We start from the raw sequence: 14,479 nt of genomic DNA, 5'->3' as shown, positions 1-14,479 counted from the left end.
ATGGATAGTCACTAAACTTATTTTGGTAATCATTTCATTAAGTAAATGACATCATTGTGCTGTACATCATAAACTCATACAGTGTTGTATGTCAATTATTCTTTAATAAAACTGAAAAAGCAAGGAAGGAAGAGAGGGAGGGAGGAATTTAATTCTGTTATGTGAATTTTACTCCAATAAGAAAAGTAAGATAAATAAATGATACGTAGATAGACAGAGGAACAGATGTCAGGTTTGAGATCTAAATGAAATACAAAATCAAGATAATTACATGGATAATTGTACAAAAGTCTACCATATATTAGCTAACTATGTGTCAGTTACTGTGCTTAGGAGATTTCTCTACTATGGCCCTTCAATAATATATTATTATCCCAAGTTAATGTAATGTTATCCTCATTAACAAGACTGGAAAATTGGGTGGTTTAGTAATTTGCTTCTGATCATAAATCTAATAAATGTAATCTTACTGGGGGAAAAAAAAGCATTTTAGTTTATAATATTGAGTGAAACCATTTCTGTTGGAAATTTCCAGTAATATGAATAAATCAGGGAAAAGTAAGAGTTATGCCTTAATCACATGTTCCTATTTCCCATTTGAAAGGTTTCCCTTTAGGGAATTCCCTGGTGATCCAGCAGCTAAGATTCTGTGCTCCCAATGCGGGGGGTCTGGGTTCTATCCCTGGTCACAGAACTAGATCTCATGTGTCACAACTAAGAGTTTGCATGCTGAAACTCAGGATCCTGAATGCCCAACAAAGATCAAAGATCCTGTGTGCTGCAACTAAGACTCAGCACAGCCAAATAGATAAATATTTAAAAAATAAAGGATTCCCTTTAGTTGGAAGGAGAACTGCCACTGGTACTTCCTGGAAGATGTACCACCATGTGTCAGGCACTGTAACCTCACTCAAGCACATAAACTTCACCCTAATTCTCATCCTCACAACCACCCCAAGAAGAGGGTGTCATCATCCCCATATCACAGAGGGTAGAACTGCAACTCAGAGACTTTGGTCATGTCCCCAGTATTACAAAACAGCTGATTGACTAACAGGGTTCCAAGCCAGGAGGGCCTGCCTCCAGAACTCTGTGTGCTCCTTCTTCTACCCAACATGCTCTTTCATCATTTAGCCTTTCTCCATGGGGCAATGTGGCTTGGACACAGTGGCTTGGAAGGACAGTGGCTTGGACACCAGGGTCCGAGTGAGTCATCTCAGCAGTTTGATACAGTTTGAACAATCGGTACTGAGACATAGTTGGTCCCATGAAGACATGGTACTGTCTCTCCCTTAAAACACAGATTATAGACTGGCAGATCCTGCGCCACATCTATATCACAGATGTGCTTTGCCTGCCCTGCACATTTTAAAAAATAAGTTGAATTAATTCACAATGCTTGAAAAATTAGGGAACTTCACGCAGAAGTCCATAGTCTCAGCTTACTTCTAAAAATAGAAATATCTGGCCACACCAGACCTGTATTTCAAAGCATGAACAGCAACATGTATCCTCCATTGATTCATCATTCAGGTTGGTAGCTGCCTGACCAAGTGGAGCAGTCCAGAGGCCTTCATTTTTACACTGGTGCTATGTACTTTATTTATTAACCAATGTCACATTCATAAATTTTTCTAAAATATCAAAGCTGACAGACTCCTTTTGTTGTGTCTATTTTATAGATAAGAAATCTAAGTAAGGTGCAAACCTGCCTCTGGGTCTCCAAACAGTCACAAAGGCACTTGCATCATTGCAAGAGCTCAGGACTCTGCATAAGGGCAGGGCTCCATTCTAAAGGGTTGAGTAATTAACAAAAGAGAGATCAATCATCAAATTAGAAATCTGAGCCTACAGTACCCATAAACTCCAGGAGGAGAATGCCACCCAGCTGCTTTGCCTGCTGTTTGGACATATCTGTGTTTTGTAATACCCTTTTATAATACTTCAAGGAAAGCTCACAGTGGAAACCAAAGTGATCAGAGCCCAGGTCCCTGAAGGCCCTGGAAGAAAAAGAGACTTTCTAGCTCCTCTGTGCTCACTGTTTGGAAATGACAATAAGGAAACTCAAACCATGTAGTCAATTCTCAGTTTAAGGGGCCCAGCCATTTCAACCAGGGTGTCAGAACTGCTTCTCATGTTTTCCTCTCACATCAATACATGGAGGTTGACAGAGAAATCTGTGTCAACCAAAGGCCTTTTGAGAGGTTGAGTTTAATGACCTAGTTAGTTTAAGGACTAGCTCTCCAGTTCCCACCCATCAGTCTCACTTGTGTTCCTTCAATGCCATTCACATTACTCACCTATCCCAGCCTGGGGAGTGATCAACTCCAGCTCCCAGAGGGAAGACATAACAGTTGTTGTGGGTTAAATCATTCCTTCTAAAAGGGCGTGTTGAAGTCCTAACCCCTGATACCTGTGAATGTAACCTCATTTGGAAATAAGGTCTTTGTAGATAACATCCAGATGAGGTCATATTGGATCAGAATTGACCATAAATCCAGTGGTGAGTGGGGCTTCCGTGATAGCTCAGTTGGTAAAGAATCTGCCTGCAATGCAGGAGACCCTGGTTTGATTCCTGGGTGGGGAAGATCTGCTGGAGAAGGGATAGGCTACCCACTCCAGTATTCTTGGGCTTCCCTTGTGGCTCAGCTGGTAAAGAATTCACCTACAATGTGGGAGACCTAGGTTCGATCCCTGGGTTGGGAAGAAGGCTGCCCACTCCAGGATTCTGGCCTAGAGAATTTCATGAACTGTATAGTCCGTGGGGTCACAAAGAGTTGGATACAACTGAGCGACTTTCACTTTCCAGTGATGAGTGCCCTTATAAGAGGTCCATGTAAAGACACAGGTACACAGAAATACACAGGTGTGACTCTGGAGGCAGAGATTGGAATTATGCTACCAACAGGCCAAGGAAAGTCAAGGATTGCTGGCAACTGACAAATTCTCCCTTGGGAGAGAGATTCTCTTCTTGGGGCCCCCAAGAAAGAACCAACCTGCTGACAACTTGATTTTTAGTTCTGTCTCCCAGAACAGTGAAGTCTTCCTGCTTGTTGGAATTTGTTATTGCAGCCCTTGTACACTAATACAGGGGCTAAGGCTGAAATAAGCAGAAGAGTATCACCTGTCCTAAAGCTCAAACCTGGACACACTGGTGACTCTCACTTATCTTTCAAACCCCAACTAAAGTTCACCTTCTCCTAGAAGATTTCTCAACCCTCTTCCTATGGAATTAATAGTATCTCCTCAAGGCAGAGGCATTTTCAGGTTGGAACATTTCATTCAAGCAACAGTCTCATAAGATATCATTACTATTTTTTAGTTGAGGAATCTTAAGCACACAGAACAGTTAGTCTATGGTCATGTGATTAATACGGTAGATCCAGAATTCAGATCTGGGTCCGCCTGACCTGGACTCACAGACTTCTCCCTTCATGCCACAGTCACAACTGTTTTTTGAGTTTCCAAAATAAAATCCCTCCCAGGTGTGTTGTCCTCTTTCCTTGATTCTCTCTGCACTGTGGTCCTCACACTGGGAATGACAAAGTGCAAAAGTGAGCTTTAGAAATACTCATTCACAAACAGACTCAGAAAACATGATTCATGGAATAAATAAATGTGCCTGAGAGATTTTTTTTAACCTTTTCTAAATTGCCTTTGATTAGGCTTTTGAGAAAAATATATTTGGCTGTAATGTGGTTCAAGAAACCATTTTGATAGGTGGGGAGGGGAACTCCCTTCAGGTTTGTCTATTACTTAATCATTTATATATGAGCTATTTTAAATAATGGCCACTGTGAGTATTTTCCTCATTCTGTTCACCTCTCCATATTTATGGTTCCAAGAACCCAGGTGTACCTTTTCTCTAATCTGTCTATATATTGTTTATTAATCACATATGGAGAAGTAGCAAGAGAAAAAATATGCTGAAAAGCAAATCACAGTGTAATAGTACTACCTGAGATAGAGTTTGGGGCATAAACATTCATAGCAACAAAACATGGAAGCAAAATAAATTCACCTAAGCCCCTGAAACATTTTTGTTTCAGAGGAAACTAACAGGGAGAGGGCAGGGGAGGAGACGTATTGTTGTTAAACCTGCCTTTCCCGCCAGTGTGTGTGTTTGCATTGGTATCAAATGTTCATTTTCCTTTAAGTCCCAAACTAATCTAGGCATAATGACAGATGGAAAGTTTTTAAATGATCTTGGATTTATGCCCAAAGATTCTAACCTCAAATCTCTTCCTTAGAAAAGCTCCTGGGGAAATATGAAAATATTATTCCTCTGCCAGAAAGAACGATATTAAGCCAACCTATGGCCTGGAGAATCCCAGGGACGGCGGAGCCTGGTAGGCTGCTGTCTATGGGGTCACACAGAGTCAGACACGACTGAAGCGACTTAGCAGCAGCAGCAGCAGCACGGTCAGTTATGAAAGCTCACAGCTTCCTCCCTCAGATATTTAATCAAACATTAATGATTAAAGAAGCACTAAATAGTTTCATTCATTCTGAGCTTATCTTTATTATTCCTTTTTTCAACTCTGGGTTTCCCCCTTTCTCCTTACTTTCTAACTTCTTTATTTGCATATTTAGCTCTTTAAAAACTTGATTTAGTAAATATATGGAGAATCGTCAACCCAACAAAGATGGAATATACTATTTTTTCAAATACATGGAACATTTACTGCCAGTGACATTGGGCTACATTCCAAAGGCAGTCTCAACACATTTTAAAGGGAACACATACAAAGCAATAGAATTGCAAATAAACAATTAACAAATTGCAAATAAACAAATAAAAAAGAAAGAATATTTGGGGGAAACTGAAAAGTATGCTCCTAAATAACTCATAAATTAAAGAGGAAAGCACACAGAAAATGCAACATTCAAAATTTCCCAAGAGTGAAATCTCACAGGAGGTAGCTAAAGTAATATATAGAAAAGGAATTCTATAGAAAGGTATGGGGCTTCCCAGGCAGCTCAGCAATAAAGAATCCACCTGTTGTGCAAGACCTGGGCTCAATCCCTGGGTTGGGAAGATCCCTTGGAGGAGGGCATGGCAACCCAGTATTCTTGCCTGGAGAATCCCATAGACTGAAGAGCCTGGCAGGTTATAGTCCATAGGGTTGCAAAGAATCAGACAGGACTGAAGCAACTGCAGACACATGCAGTCTTAGATGTATTATATGTGAAAATAAGAAAATTAAATATAAGTGAATATTCAACTCAAAAAACTAGAGAGAAAGAGAAGACAACCTTATGACATTAAAGAAAAAACTGAAAATAAGGAGAAATTGGCAAATCCATAACTAATATAAAATTTTAACAGATCTCTATCAGAAAGTGAAAGATCAACTGAATGAGAAGCAATTAGAAACAGAGAATACATAAACATACAATTAAAAAGAGTTCCAAGAGCCTGCCTTTACCCCACATTGAGAGGAATTTTTAATTTCGTTTTAGTTTCCCTGGAGCCAAACAACCAGCCATCATATCTACCCCAGACCTGGAGTCCATAGGCCTGCAGTCCACATCTTCTCCAACTATGCATTGCTATTCTGTCTGGCCCGCCGGTGGCTTGCCCTACTTTGGGTTGTTTAATTGCAACTACATATTTTTTACCCTCTTACTTTCATTTAGTTTTCTCTTTTTTAATATCTTTTTAATTTCATAGGTATTTTTGATAGTTTATGTATCATTGTTATATGTTTGAATCAGAGGAGATTTGCTGAAGCATAAACCCACTTGTCATCTTGGTCAGAAGTTACCACTGTTGAATTTTTTTTAATTTATTTTTAGTTTTGATCAACAACACATGCACAATATACAGTAAAGTATTCCCATCAAGAGATACAGAATGCATAATTATGTTTTACATGCCATTCTATTTAGCTTCCCAACAGATGATAAATAATCTCACAATGCAACTTCTGTATACCAGCTGGTTAAATTTACCGATTATAAATTTTATCACATGATAAGTAATTTTTTACTTTTTCTATATGATTTTTCCTTCAAAATAACCCTTGAATCTAGCTCTTTCTACTCTCCCACAAGCTTAAATATCACATCTTTCCTAGCTACCATTTCGACCATGATATTTCTCTGCCCCTTGCCCACAAGGGCATTGTTATCACTCTTCACTGAAATGCAAATCCCTGGAAGAACCTCATCATCCCATATCCTTGAACTTTAGTGACTAAAAATCTCCTTTAAGAAATCTTCTGTCATTAAACCACATTCACCTTTCATCCCAGACTTTCATTATATCTATATATGTATATTGGATTATGACTTATCAGTCTCTATAAAATAGTAGTCCCCAATCTTTTTGGCAACAGGGACTAAATTCGTGGAAGACAATTTTTCCATGAACTAGGGTGGAGGAAGTGAGAGTTTCAGTTCAATTCAAGTGCATTATATTTATTGTGTACTTCATGTTTTTTCATATTATATCAGCTCCTCCTCAGATCAGACATTAGATCCCGGAAGTTGGGGACCCCTGCTGTATAGTAGATGTTCACTATGTTTTCAACAACACTCCAAGATTAGGGAGTCAACAGTAAAATGGAAAATGTCTGGGATTTGGAGTCAAACAGACCCACATTTAGAACCTAGCTCCATTACTGAGTGATCCTGCGAAAGTAACTTGCTCTCTCTGAGCCTTCTTTATCAGTCAATTGGGAATGATAATATCTAACTTCCAAGTTGTCGTGAGGACAAAATGAAACACAAGGACAAAATGAGAATGAAATAATGTGTATGTAAAAGTCGCGTCCAGCAGCCAGCACATACTTATTCCTCAACACATAATTCCCTCCCTTTCCTGCCTTCCATGTTTCTCAAGCTTATTACTCATTAGGCTTTAAGTGACTTTAACATCAGGAACTGCTTCCAGCTAAGCACCAGCTCAGAGTTCCTACAAAATGGATATTCAGGTGTGTGAAGAAGGTGGACACCTCCCACCTCCTTTCCTGCTGCTCTGTCACTATTCCCACCAGGGTCACTGAGCCCCTCAATTAAGCATCACCTCTCAAAGGCTCACATTCGCACTGCCAGCAGAATATCAGAAGGGAGTCTCTGGGTTTCAGAGCACAACACCTACAATCAAAGAGAGAAGGCCATCAGTGCAGACACCAGGCACATTGACTGGAGGCCCCAACTCACCTGCCAGAACCAGCTTCCCTGAAGCAGGAAAAGGCTTGTCCGCAGAAGTTCCACAGTTATACTGGTCTGTGCAAAGAGCTCCATGAAGGCAATCACGCCTGTCGAAAATACGACCAAGACCAGAAGCTTGTGCACAAAGATGTCCAACATTTCCCGGCCATGAATGTGATTGTAGAAAACAAAAGCTGTCAGAGGCAGAAAAAATTGTTTGCCTTTTTCAGTGAAACTATCTACTGTTTCCCTCAATACACAACTTTCATAAACACACACATTTATTTGTCCAAAATATCAGATGCTCACTGCTTCCTACAATATTGGAAACCTCTAGCATTTGGAGGGACTTCCCAGGTGGCACAGTGGTAAAGAATCTACCTGCCAATGCAGGAGGTGCAGGAAATGTGGATTCCATCCTTGGGTCTGGAAGATCACCTGGAGTGGGAAATGGCAGCCTACTTCAGTATTCTTGCCTGGAAAATCTCATGGACAAAGGAGCCTGGTGGGCTACAGTTAATGGGGTGGCAATAGAGTCGGACATGACTGAGCACACAGCATTTTTGGAGTCATCACTACCTCTTTAGGATGGAATCTTTGAAATTTCCTTTCCCCTTCCCCAGCTTTTATTCTCTTCTCCACTATATCATGACATTTTCTATAACTATATTTCAAAGCCATGTTTTATGCAAAAATAAGAATAATAAGCATGAAGGGAACAGTGAAACAGGTGTTGAGGTGAACAGACAGATGAATGAGACAAACCTTCACCTTAAGAAATTCAGTCCACTGAAGGCAGTAAATATACACACAAGTCATAAGAGTGGAATTTGATGGGTGTTATAAGATTCTCTGGAAGCTCCCAAGAAGTAGTAACTAACTATATTTTTTAATCCCATGGACAGAGATGCTGGCTTCAGTTTCATCCTTTTCATTTAGATGAGAGGGAAAAGATGTTCACTGAAAATATGGTAACACCCTCAGATAAAGAGAATCATGGCATCATGGTTGGTGCCCAACCAAAGCTCTTACCTTTGGATGTGGGAGGCAAAGTGGACATTAGGAAAGACTATCTCTTGATAATGGGGAGATTTTTCTAGTTCTACAAACAATCTATCCCTTATATATAAAATAAATGAAAACAAATCATTAAATACTTGCTTTCAGTGTTTCTGTACAGAGTAACAGGGAGGCTAATGGAACAAAGAATGTTAGGACTTCATTTTTATGCGACCGGATTTTTTGGACCCTGTTTATCATGTAATGGTGGAGTTTCACTATATCAATATTAGATTTGGAAGCTACTCTACTGTGAGTGGTGGTCTCCTCGTTTGAGGATATTTATGCTTCACTATTCTCAGCTCAATTTTATATGTCAAAAATGGAAATAATGATCATCTCCTGGATAAATCAGAGATAAACAATGGCTGTCATTATTGTTGATTCGTTGCTTAATCGTAACAGACAAGTTCTGCAAGCCCCATGGCTGGAGCCCAGTAGGCTCCTCTGTCCCTGGAATTCTCCAGGCAAGAATACTGGAGTAGGTGTTTCTTTAAGAAAATGTGAACTATGAATAAAACACATTGAATTTTTTCATGTGTTGTACTAAATGAGTCAGTGTGTGTGTATGTTAGTATTCAGTCATGTCCAACTCTTTGTCACCCTATGGATTGTAGCCCACCAGCCTCCTCTGTCCATTGAATTCTCCAGGCAAGGATACAGGAGTGGTAGCCATTTCCTTCTCCAGGGGATCTTCCTGACCCAGGGATCAAACCCAGGTCTCTTGCATTGCAGGCAGATTCTTTACGAACTGAGCCACCAGGAAAGCCCAAATGAGTCAGTAGGGAAGGAAAATCTTTGGCATCCTGTCTAGGACATCTCAATAGCTCACCACGGCCCAAACCAAACAGATGACCTTGTGGGCCAAGGCTATACCAGGACGCAAAAGAAATATTATTGTAAAGGGCTAGACAAATGTCCAAGAATAATGAAAGGTATATGAAAATACTCATACTTACCCTCCACAAATAAGGCATTTGATAACATTAATTTGCTAAAGGAGGCAGGAAGTGAAACGACGGTAGAAGATAAGATATTGGTTACACCCAGCAGCCCAAAGAAGAAGTACATGGTAAAATGCTGCCAGCTCAGGAGTTGGACCCATTGACCCTCTTTGTAGTCATATAAGGTCAGGTGTGGTCCTCCAGGATAAAACTGTTCTCCAAGGATGCCTGCAGAGGGATATATCACACTTTAAGCCATCTTTCCACAATTTTACTGAAAAAGGAAGATGAAGAAGAACCAGGCTACTTCTTATCCCAATATATTATCTTTTTATGGCACTGATTCTTCTATCTGGGCTGTTACCTACAGCTGAGCACTGGTTCTTTAGGCTGGTTTTGAAGCTTCAAAGATTGGTTTGGATAATCATTCTTAGTCAAAGATAGTGAGTTTCATCAAACAGCTATTTCAGATCTTCAAAGCTAATGGTCTTAGTTCCACAGAGTTCCCTGATTAGTTCCCCTGATGGCCTTAGTTCCTACTTTAATCTAATGACTAGATAAATCCTGAGTAATTTTAGATTTAGATTTGTGAGGTTAATCCTATAGCATCTGATTAATTCTTCTTACATAGTACATCTTTGGGTAGTGAGTTGTGCTTGGTTCAGGATTAAAATGCTAGAGTTCAGCTTCTCCCCAGTTATGGATAACTGAGAAAGCACACACAGATATAGCATACAGTCTAGCCAGTTACACAAATTCTGAAAAACTTTCTTGAAGATGCTGCTTCATTTATTTATCTATAGAATTTGGCAAGGAAATTCCTCTCTTTGAAAAATAGTTGATCCACAGTTGGATGACCATCGCAAAGACCTCTCATCATGAACAAAGTATGAAGAAATCTGAAGGAAAATTAGGAAGTTCTGCCTTCAATAAAGGAGAGGCTGAAGTGGAACTCTAAAAACACAATGTTTTTACAGAATCATAGAACCAATGGAAAGGCCTTACAATCATCTGGCCCAACCTCTGTCTCTAATTTAGTAACCACACAAAAAGGATGAACACAGAAGATAAGGTTTTCTTCAACCTGAACCCTGTGGATAGCCTATCAGCAATAATTTATTATTGACACTTTCCCATAATCACTTGATTACCTTTGTGACATTTTGAAAAATGGTTTTGGATAGAGTTAACTCTTTCAGGCCTCAGAATAACTGACATAAAATTATCTTAAAGGCTCCAACTAAATCTAAAAAGAAGATTCACCTTGACTGGACAGGCAAGTTAATTGCTATGACTAACTCATAAGGAATAGCCCTTTGTATAACATGAAGTATAAGTTCTAATAAATTATACTAGGTAGAAATTACAATTAGAATAGGTATTCAGGTATTTTTAATGAAATATTTATTTTAGCAATTTTTTGTTTTGATATTGAATTATCTCTTTGCATGTGAAAATACCCCAAAAAGCAAACAGAACACAGAAAAGGGTCACTCACCCGTTAAAGTCATTCCAACTATTACAATTCCTTCCAACATTTCAGCTCGATGGAATAATGCTTTGGAATCAAGGTAAGAAGTCCGTTTCTGCTTTTTGAAGGCATATTTCAGAATGTACTTTATAGTCCACCAAATCCCCAAGATAAAGAAGAAGGATCCAGGGAGAGCATGGCCTTTGAAGTTCCCCATAACTACCAAAATAAGAACACAGAGAAGATGAAGGTGTTTCCTTTCCAAAACTTGGCCAAACATCACTTATTCCCATGTACTATCTTCTGATGATGGTAGATATATACTGCTGGGTCAGAGGATCCGGTATAACTGTCGACAGACATAGACCAATTACAGGATCAACAATACCATCAAGTAGAAAGACAGACATTGGTTGAACAATTAACCTTATTCTAGGCACTGTGTCTACTGGTTTACATGTGATCTCTAACCTAATTTTCACAATATACCAACGAATCAGGGGTTAAATCATATTTTCAATTGGGATACAGGTGTAGAGAAGTGAAATTACTTATCCAAATCTCACAATTATTAAAAAAAACTTTGATGAATGTGAGTCTCAGTGAACTCCGGGAGTTGGTGATGGATAGGGAGGCCTGGCGTGCTGCGATTCATGGGGTCGCAAAGAATTGGACACGACTGAGCGACTGATCTGATCTGGGTGTAGAGTGAAAGAGAAAAAGAGAGAAGTCTGGGATGGATGTTTTGGCCTGAGAACCTGGGAGAAGAGACTTGCCACTGTTTTTAACAAGGAGCTCAAAAGATCTCTTAAAAGTGATAGTGTGTACTCAGCCAAAACACTTTAATCATATTTGAAAGATAGTAATAGGAAAGTTCTATCTTTATGTTTAAAACTCAAAGTGATATGAAATTGCCTACAAAAAATTTTAAGTAGGTAATTTCAGAGTATCAAACATCAAGTGTGTGGAAGAGACCACTAGTGCTCATCAAATATCTGTGTATTCTTCCACGCACTTTTCCCAGCCTGCTCTCCATTTTAATCAGAACCATGTTTCTAGTTCTGTCCAGCAGATTGTGGCATTTGTCACTTTCATGTTAAGTCAGTTAAGAGCTTATGTGACTCCTTTAACTTGTTTTTCCCCCGCTTTGGCAACCTAGGCATGGTATAACTACAACATAGAAGATAGTCAACCAGATTGCATTAGATTTTTGCAGGAAACAACTCTTTATTGAGTTAAGTCATTAAAAGTTGACATTTAACAGCCTAATCCAGCAGATTGAGAGGGATACCAAGCCAAATCAAATTTAAATTCTGTAAACATAACTGCTATATGATCGAGCAATAAAAAACAAAAATATCCTCCTTTTTTGGTCAGTGCTATAGAAAACCAGGCTTGAATTGAATTGCTACATGATCAAGCAACAAAAAACAGAAATACTCTTTTTTTTTGGTTTTGACCAAATATGTCTTGAATTCAGTCTTACAGAAATTCAGTCTTGAATTTTTTGAGTTTACGTGAGTAGTCCTTTGTTCAAAGCTAATGTACCTTCTACAGAATAACAAAGAGAGAACTCAGAATCATCCCTGTGGATTGGACAGTAGATCAGTGCAGAAGAACTCATGAGAGGGGGATTTCAGGATTCTCCCCAGCCCAGTAGGGCTGAGTGCTGGACCCCTTGGTTTGGGACAGATTCCTTTGAGTTACTTCCACATCCTCCTGACAGAACCGTGAAGTTTCAAAGATGAACTATGAAGCTGACTAAAACACTACAAGTCTCTTAAATCTCCAGCTGAGATCCCAGACGGACATTCCAGCAGCCCCTGAATCATCCATACACTGGAGTGGGTTGCTATTTCCTTCTCCAATGCATGAAAGTGAAAAGTGAAAGTGAAGTCTCTCAGTCGTGCCCGACTCTTAGCGACCCCATGGACTGCAGCCCACCATGCTTCTCCATCCATGGGATTTTCCAGGCAAGAGTACTGGAGTAGAGTGCCACAAGAAACTAAAAAATACATATACATGGGATTGAAAAGTACACCTACACTGTAAATTTTTTTTAACTTTTCTGGAAAAGAATCTGATATATTCTAAAGGAATCTTAAAGATTTTTACGTTCCTTGGTACAGGGATTGCACTTCTAGGAATTAATCCTAAACATCTAACTGGAAATAGAAGTACCAAATTAGAAATAATATACATCTCTAAAATTAGGAGATAGGGGATATATTTAGTTAAAATAAATAAATAGGATTTTTTTAAAAACTGAGGAAGATCTGAAGACCTCAAAAACTAGATCTGAATCCCAACTTTACCATTTACCTACTCCATGTCTTTGGGAAAGTTATTTACCCCTTCAGGGCTTCAGATTCCTCTTCTGTTGTGATCATGGGGCTCATGTGCTCAGTGGTATTCAACTTTTTGCAACCTGCTCTACAGTAGCCTGCCAGGCTCCTCTGTCCATGGAATCCTCCAGGCAAAAATACTGGAGTGGGTTGTCATTTCCTTCCCCGGGATCTTTCTGACCAAAGGATTGAACTCTCATCTCTTGCATCTCCTGCACTGGAGGCAAATTCTTTACCACCTGGGAAGCCCCCCTCTTTTCTTAAGACAAACTTTCTAACTGATAAAATGAGATATTTCAAAGCAAACAAACCACAGTATTACTAAACAAGCTCCTGCTATTCTCAACCCATCTCAAACTATGAAAGAAAAACAAAAGTAAAACCAGATGAGAAATTCTACTTGGATACCAGCTGCAGCAAAGCAAGAAGCACCTATACCATTCACCTAGCAATCATTCATGTATGGCCTGTAACATTGCTCCTGCTGCTGTCTTAGAGGGTTACTAGAATTTTCTGTGGTTATTTAACTCCTTGACTGCAATTAAAGTATAAGCTGCAAGTAGATTGAAAGCAGGAACCAATCTACTCTTCCATTCCCCACTGGACCTATGAAGCTCTAAGTTAACAAGAGTAAATAAGCCCTTCTTATAACACAGGATCACATATTTATTCAACACCTCCATTGAACTAATCATCTTATTTATACCACCCACTACCAGAAAATAATATTTTCTCCAGTTATCACCACTCATCCACTTGCTCAAGCCCAAAAATATGAAAGTCATCCTAGAGTCCACCTGTGTCCCTGAAAACTAATTGGTTATTGATACTTACTGCCTCTACTTCCTTTGTCAATCCTCTCCTGCCCCAAACTTGGTTGACTTCCCCTAGCCTCTTGAATTTTATCTACTTGGAAAATCCTCCCTCATGGACAGACAGAAAAGAATCACTCTTACACCTTCTCAGAGTACTCAGTTCTTATTTTAATGAATTCTTTGTGTGATTAGTTACTGGAAATGTGCCTTCTCCATTAGCCTGTATGCTCATCACTATATTGTGAGAGCCTGTAAAGCAGGTAATTGAGGCCTCTCAGTGGTTGTGAGCCTGGGTCATCCATTTTTTCTCTTTTTTTAGGTTCTTGGTATATGGGGGATAAAAAAGAAGGAAGTTCCAAACAAGAGTTACCAAAATTGTGGTTGCTTTTAAATATTCAGGTTTTCCTAATAAATACTTTGAATACACACATAAAATATATTGCATATTTTAGAAATGGCATGAAAATATCTGAATTGTAAAACTCTAAGCCAAGTCTACCTCCATGACCAGCTAACAGATTCTTGTACCCCCAAAGGCTGAACAAACCAGTATATCTCAGAACAGTCCCTGGGATGTGATTGGGAGGCAATGGGAATAGTTGAAAGATTTTGAGATGATCAGTGTGGGATAAGAAATGACTCCTTTTCCTATGTCAGTTATAGAACTTCTGTATCGTTAGCCTTTTA

At 39.3% G+C, this 14,479-nt stretch overlaps 1 protein-coding gene across 1 annotated transcript in view; it reads right to left on the bottom strand.

Annotated features, from left to right (window-relative positions):
* LOC102282987 (transmembrane protein 45A) overlaps positions 1-14,479 on the bottom strand; it is a 114,459-nt gene that overhangs the window by 16,975 nt on the left and 83,005 nt on the right. Inside the window, exons 2-4 of the mRNA XM_005890053.2 lie at positions 10,660-10,851; positions 9,177-9,389; positions 7,168-7,352 (exon numbers count right to left, since the gene is read on the bottom strand). Of these exons, the coding sequence (XP_005890115.1) occupies positions 7,168-7,352; positions 9,177-9,389; positions 10,660-10,849 (588 nt within the window). The 5' untranslated portion in view covers positions 10,850-10,851. The remainder of the gene's footprint in view (positions 1-7,167; positions 7,353-9,176; positions 9,390-10,659; positions 10,852-14,479) is intronic.

Source organism: Bos mutus, chromosome 1, assembly GCF_027580195.1.
Source record: "Bos mutus isolate GX-2022 chromosome 1, NWIPB_WYAK_1.1, whole genome shotgun sequence".
In the NCBI taxonomy this organism is placed as follows: Eukaryota; Metazoa; Chordata; class Mammalia; order Artiodactyla; family Bovidae; genus Bos; species Bos mutus.
The sequence above is the reverse complement of the archived record's forward strand: the minus strand, read 5'-3'. Positions and strand labels throughout refer to the sequence as shown.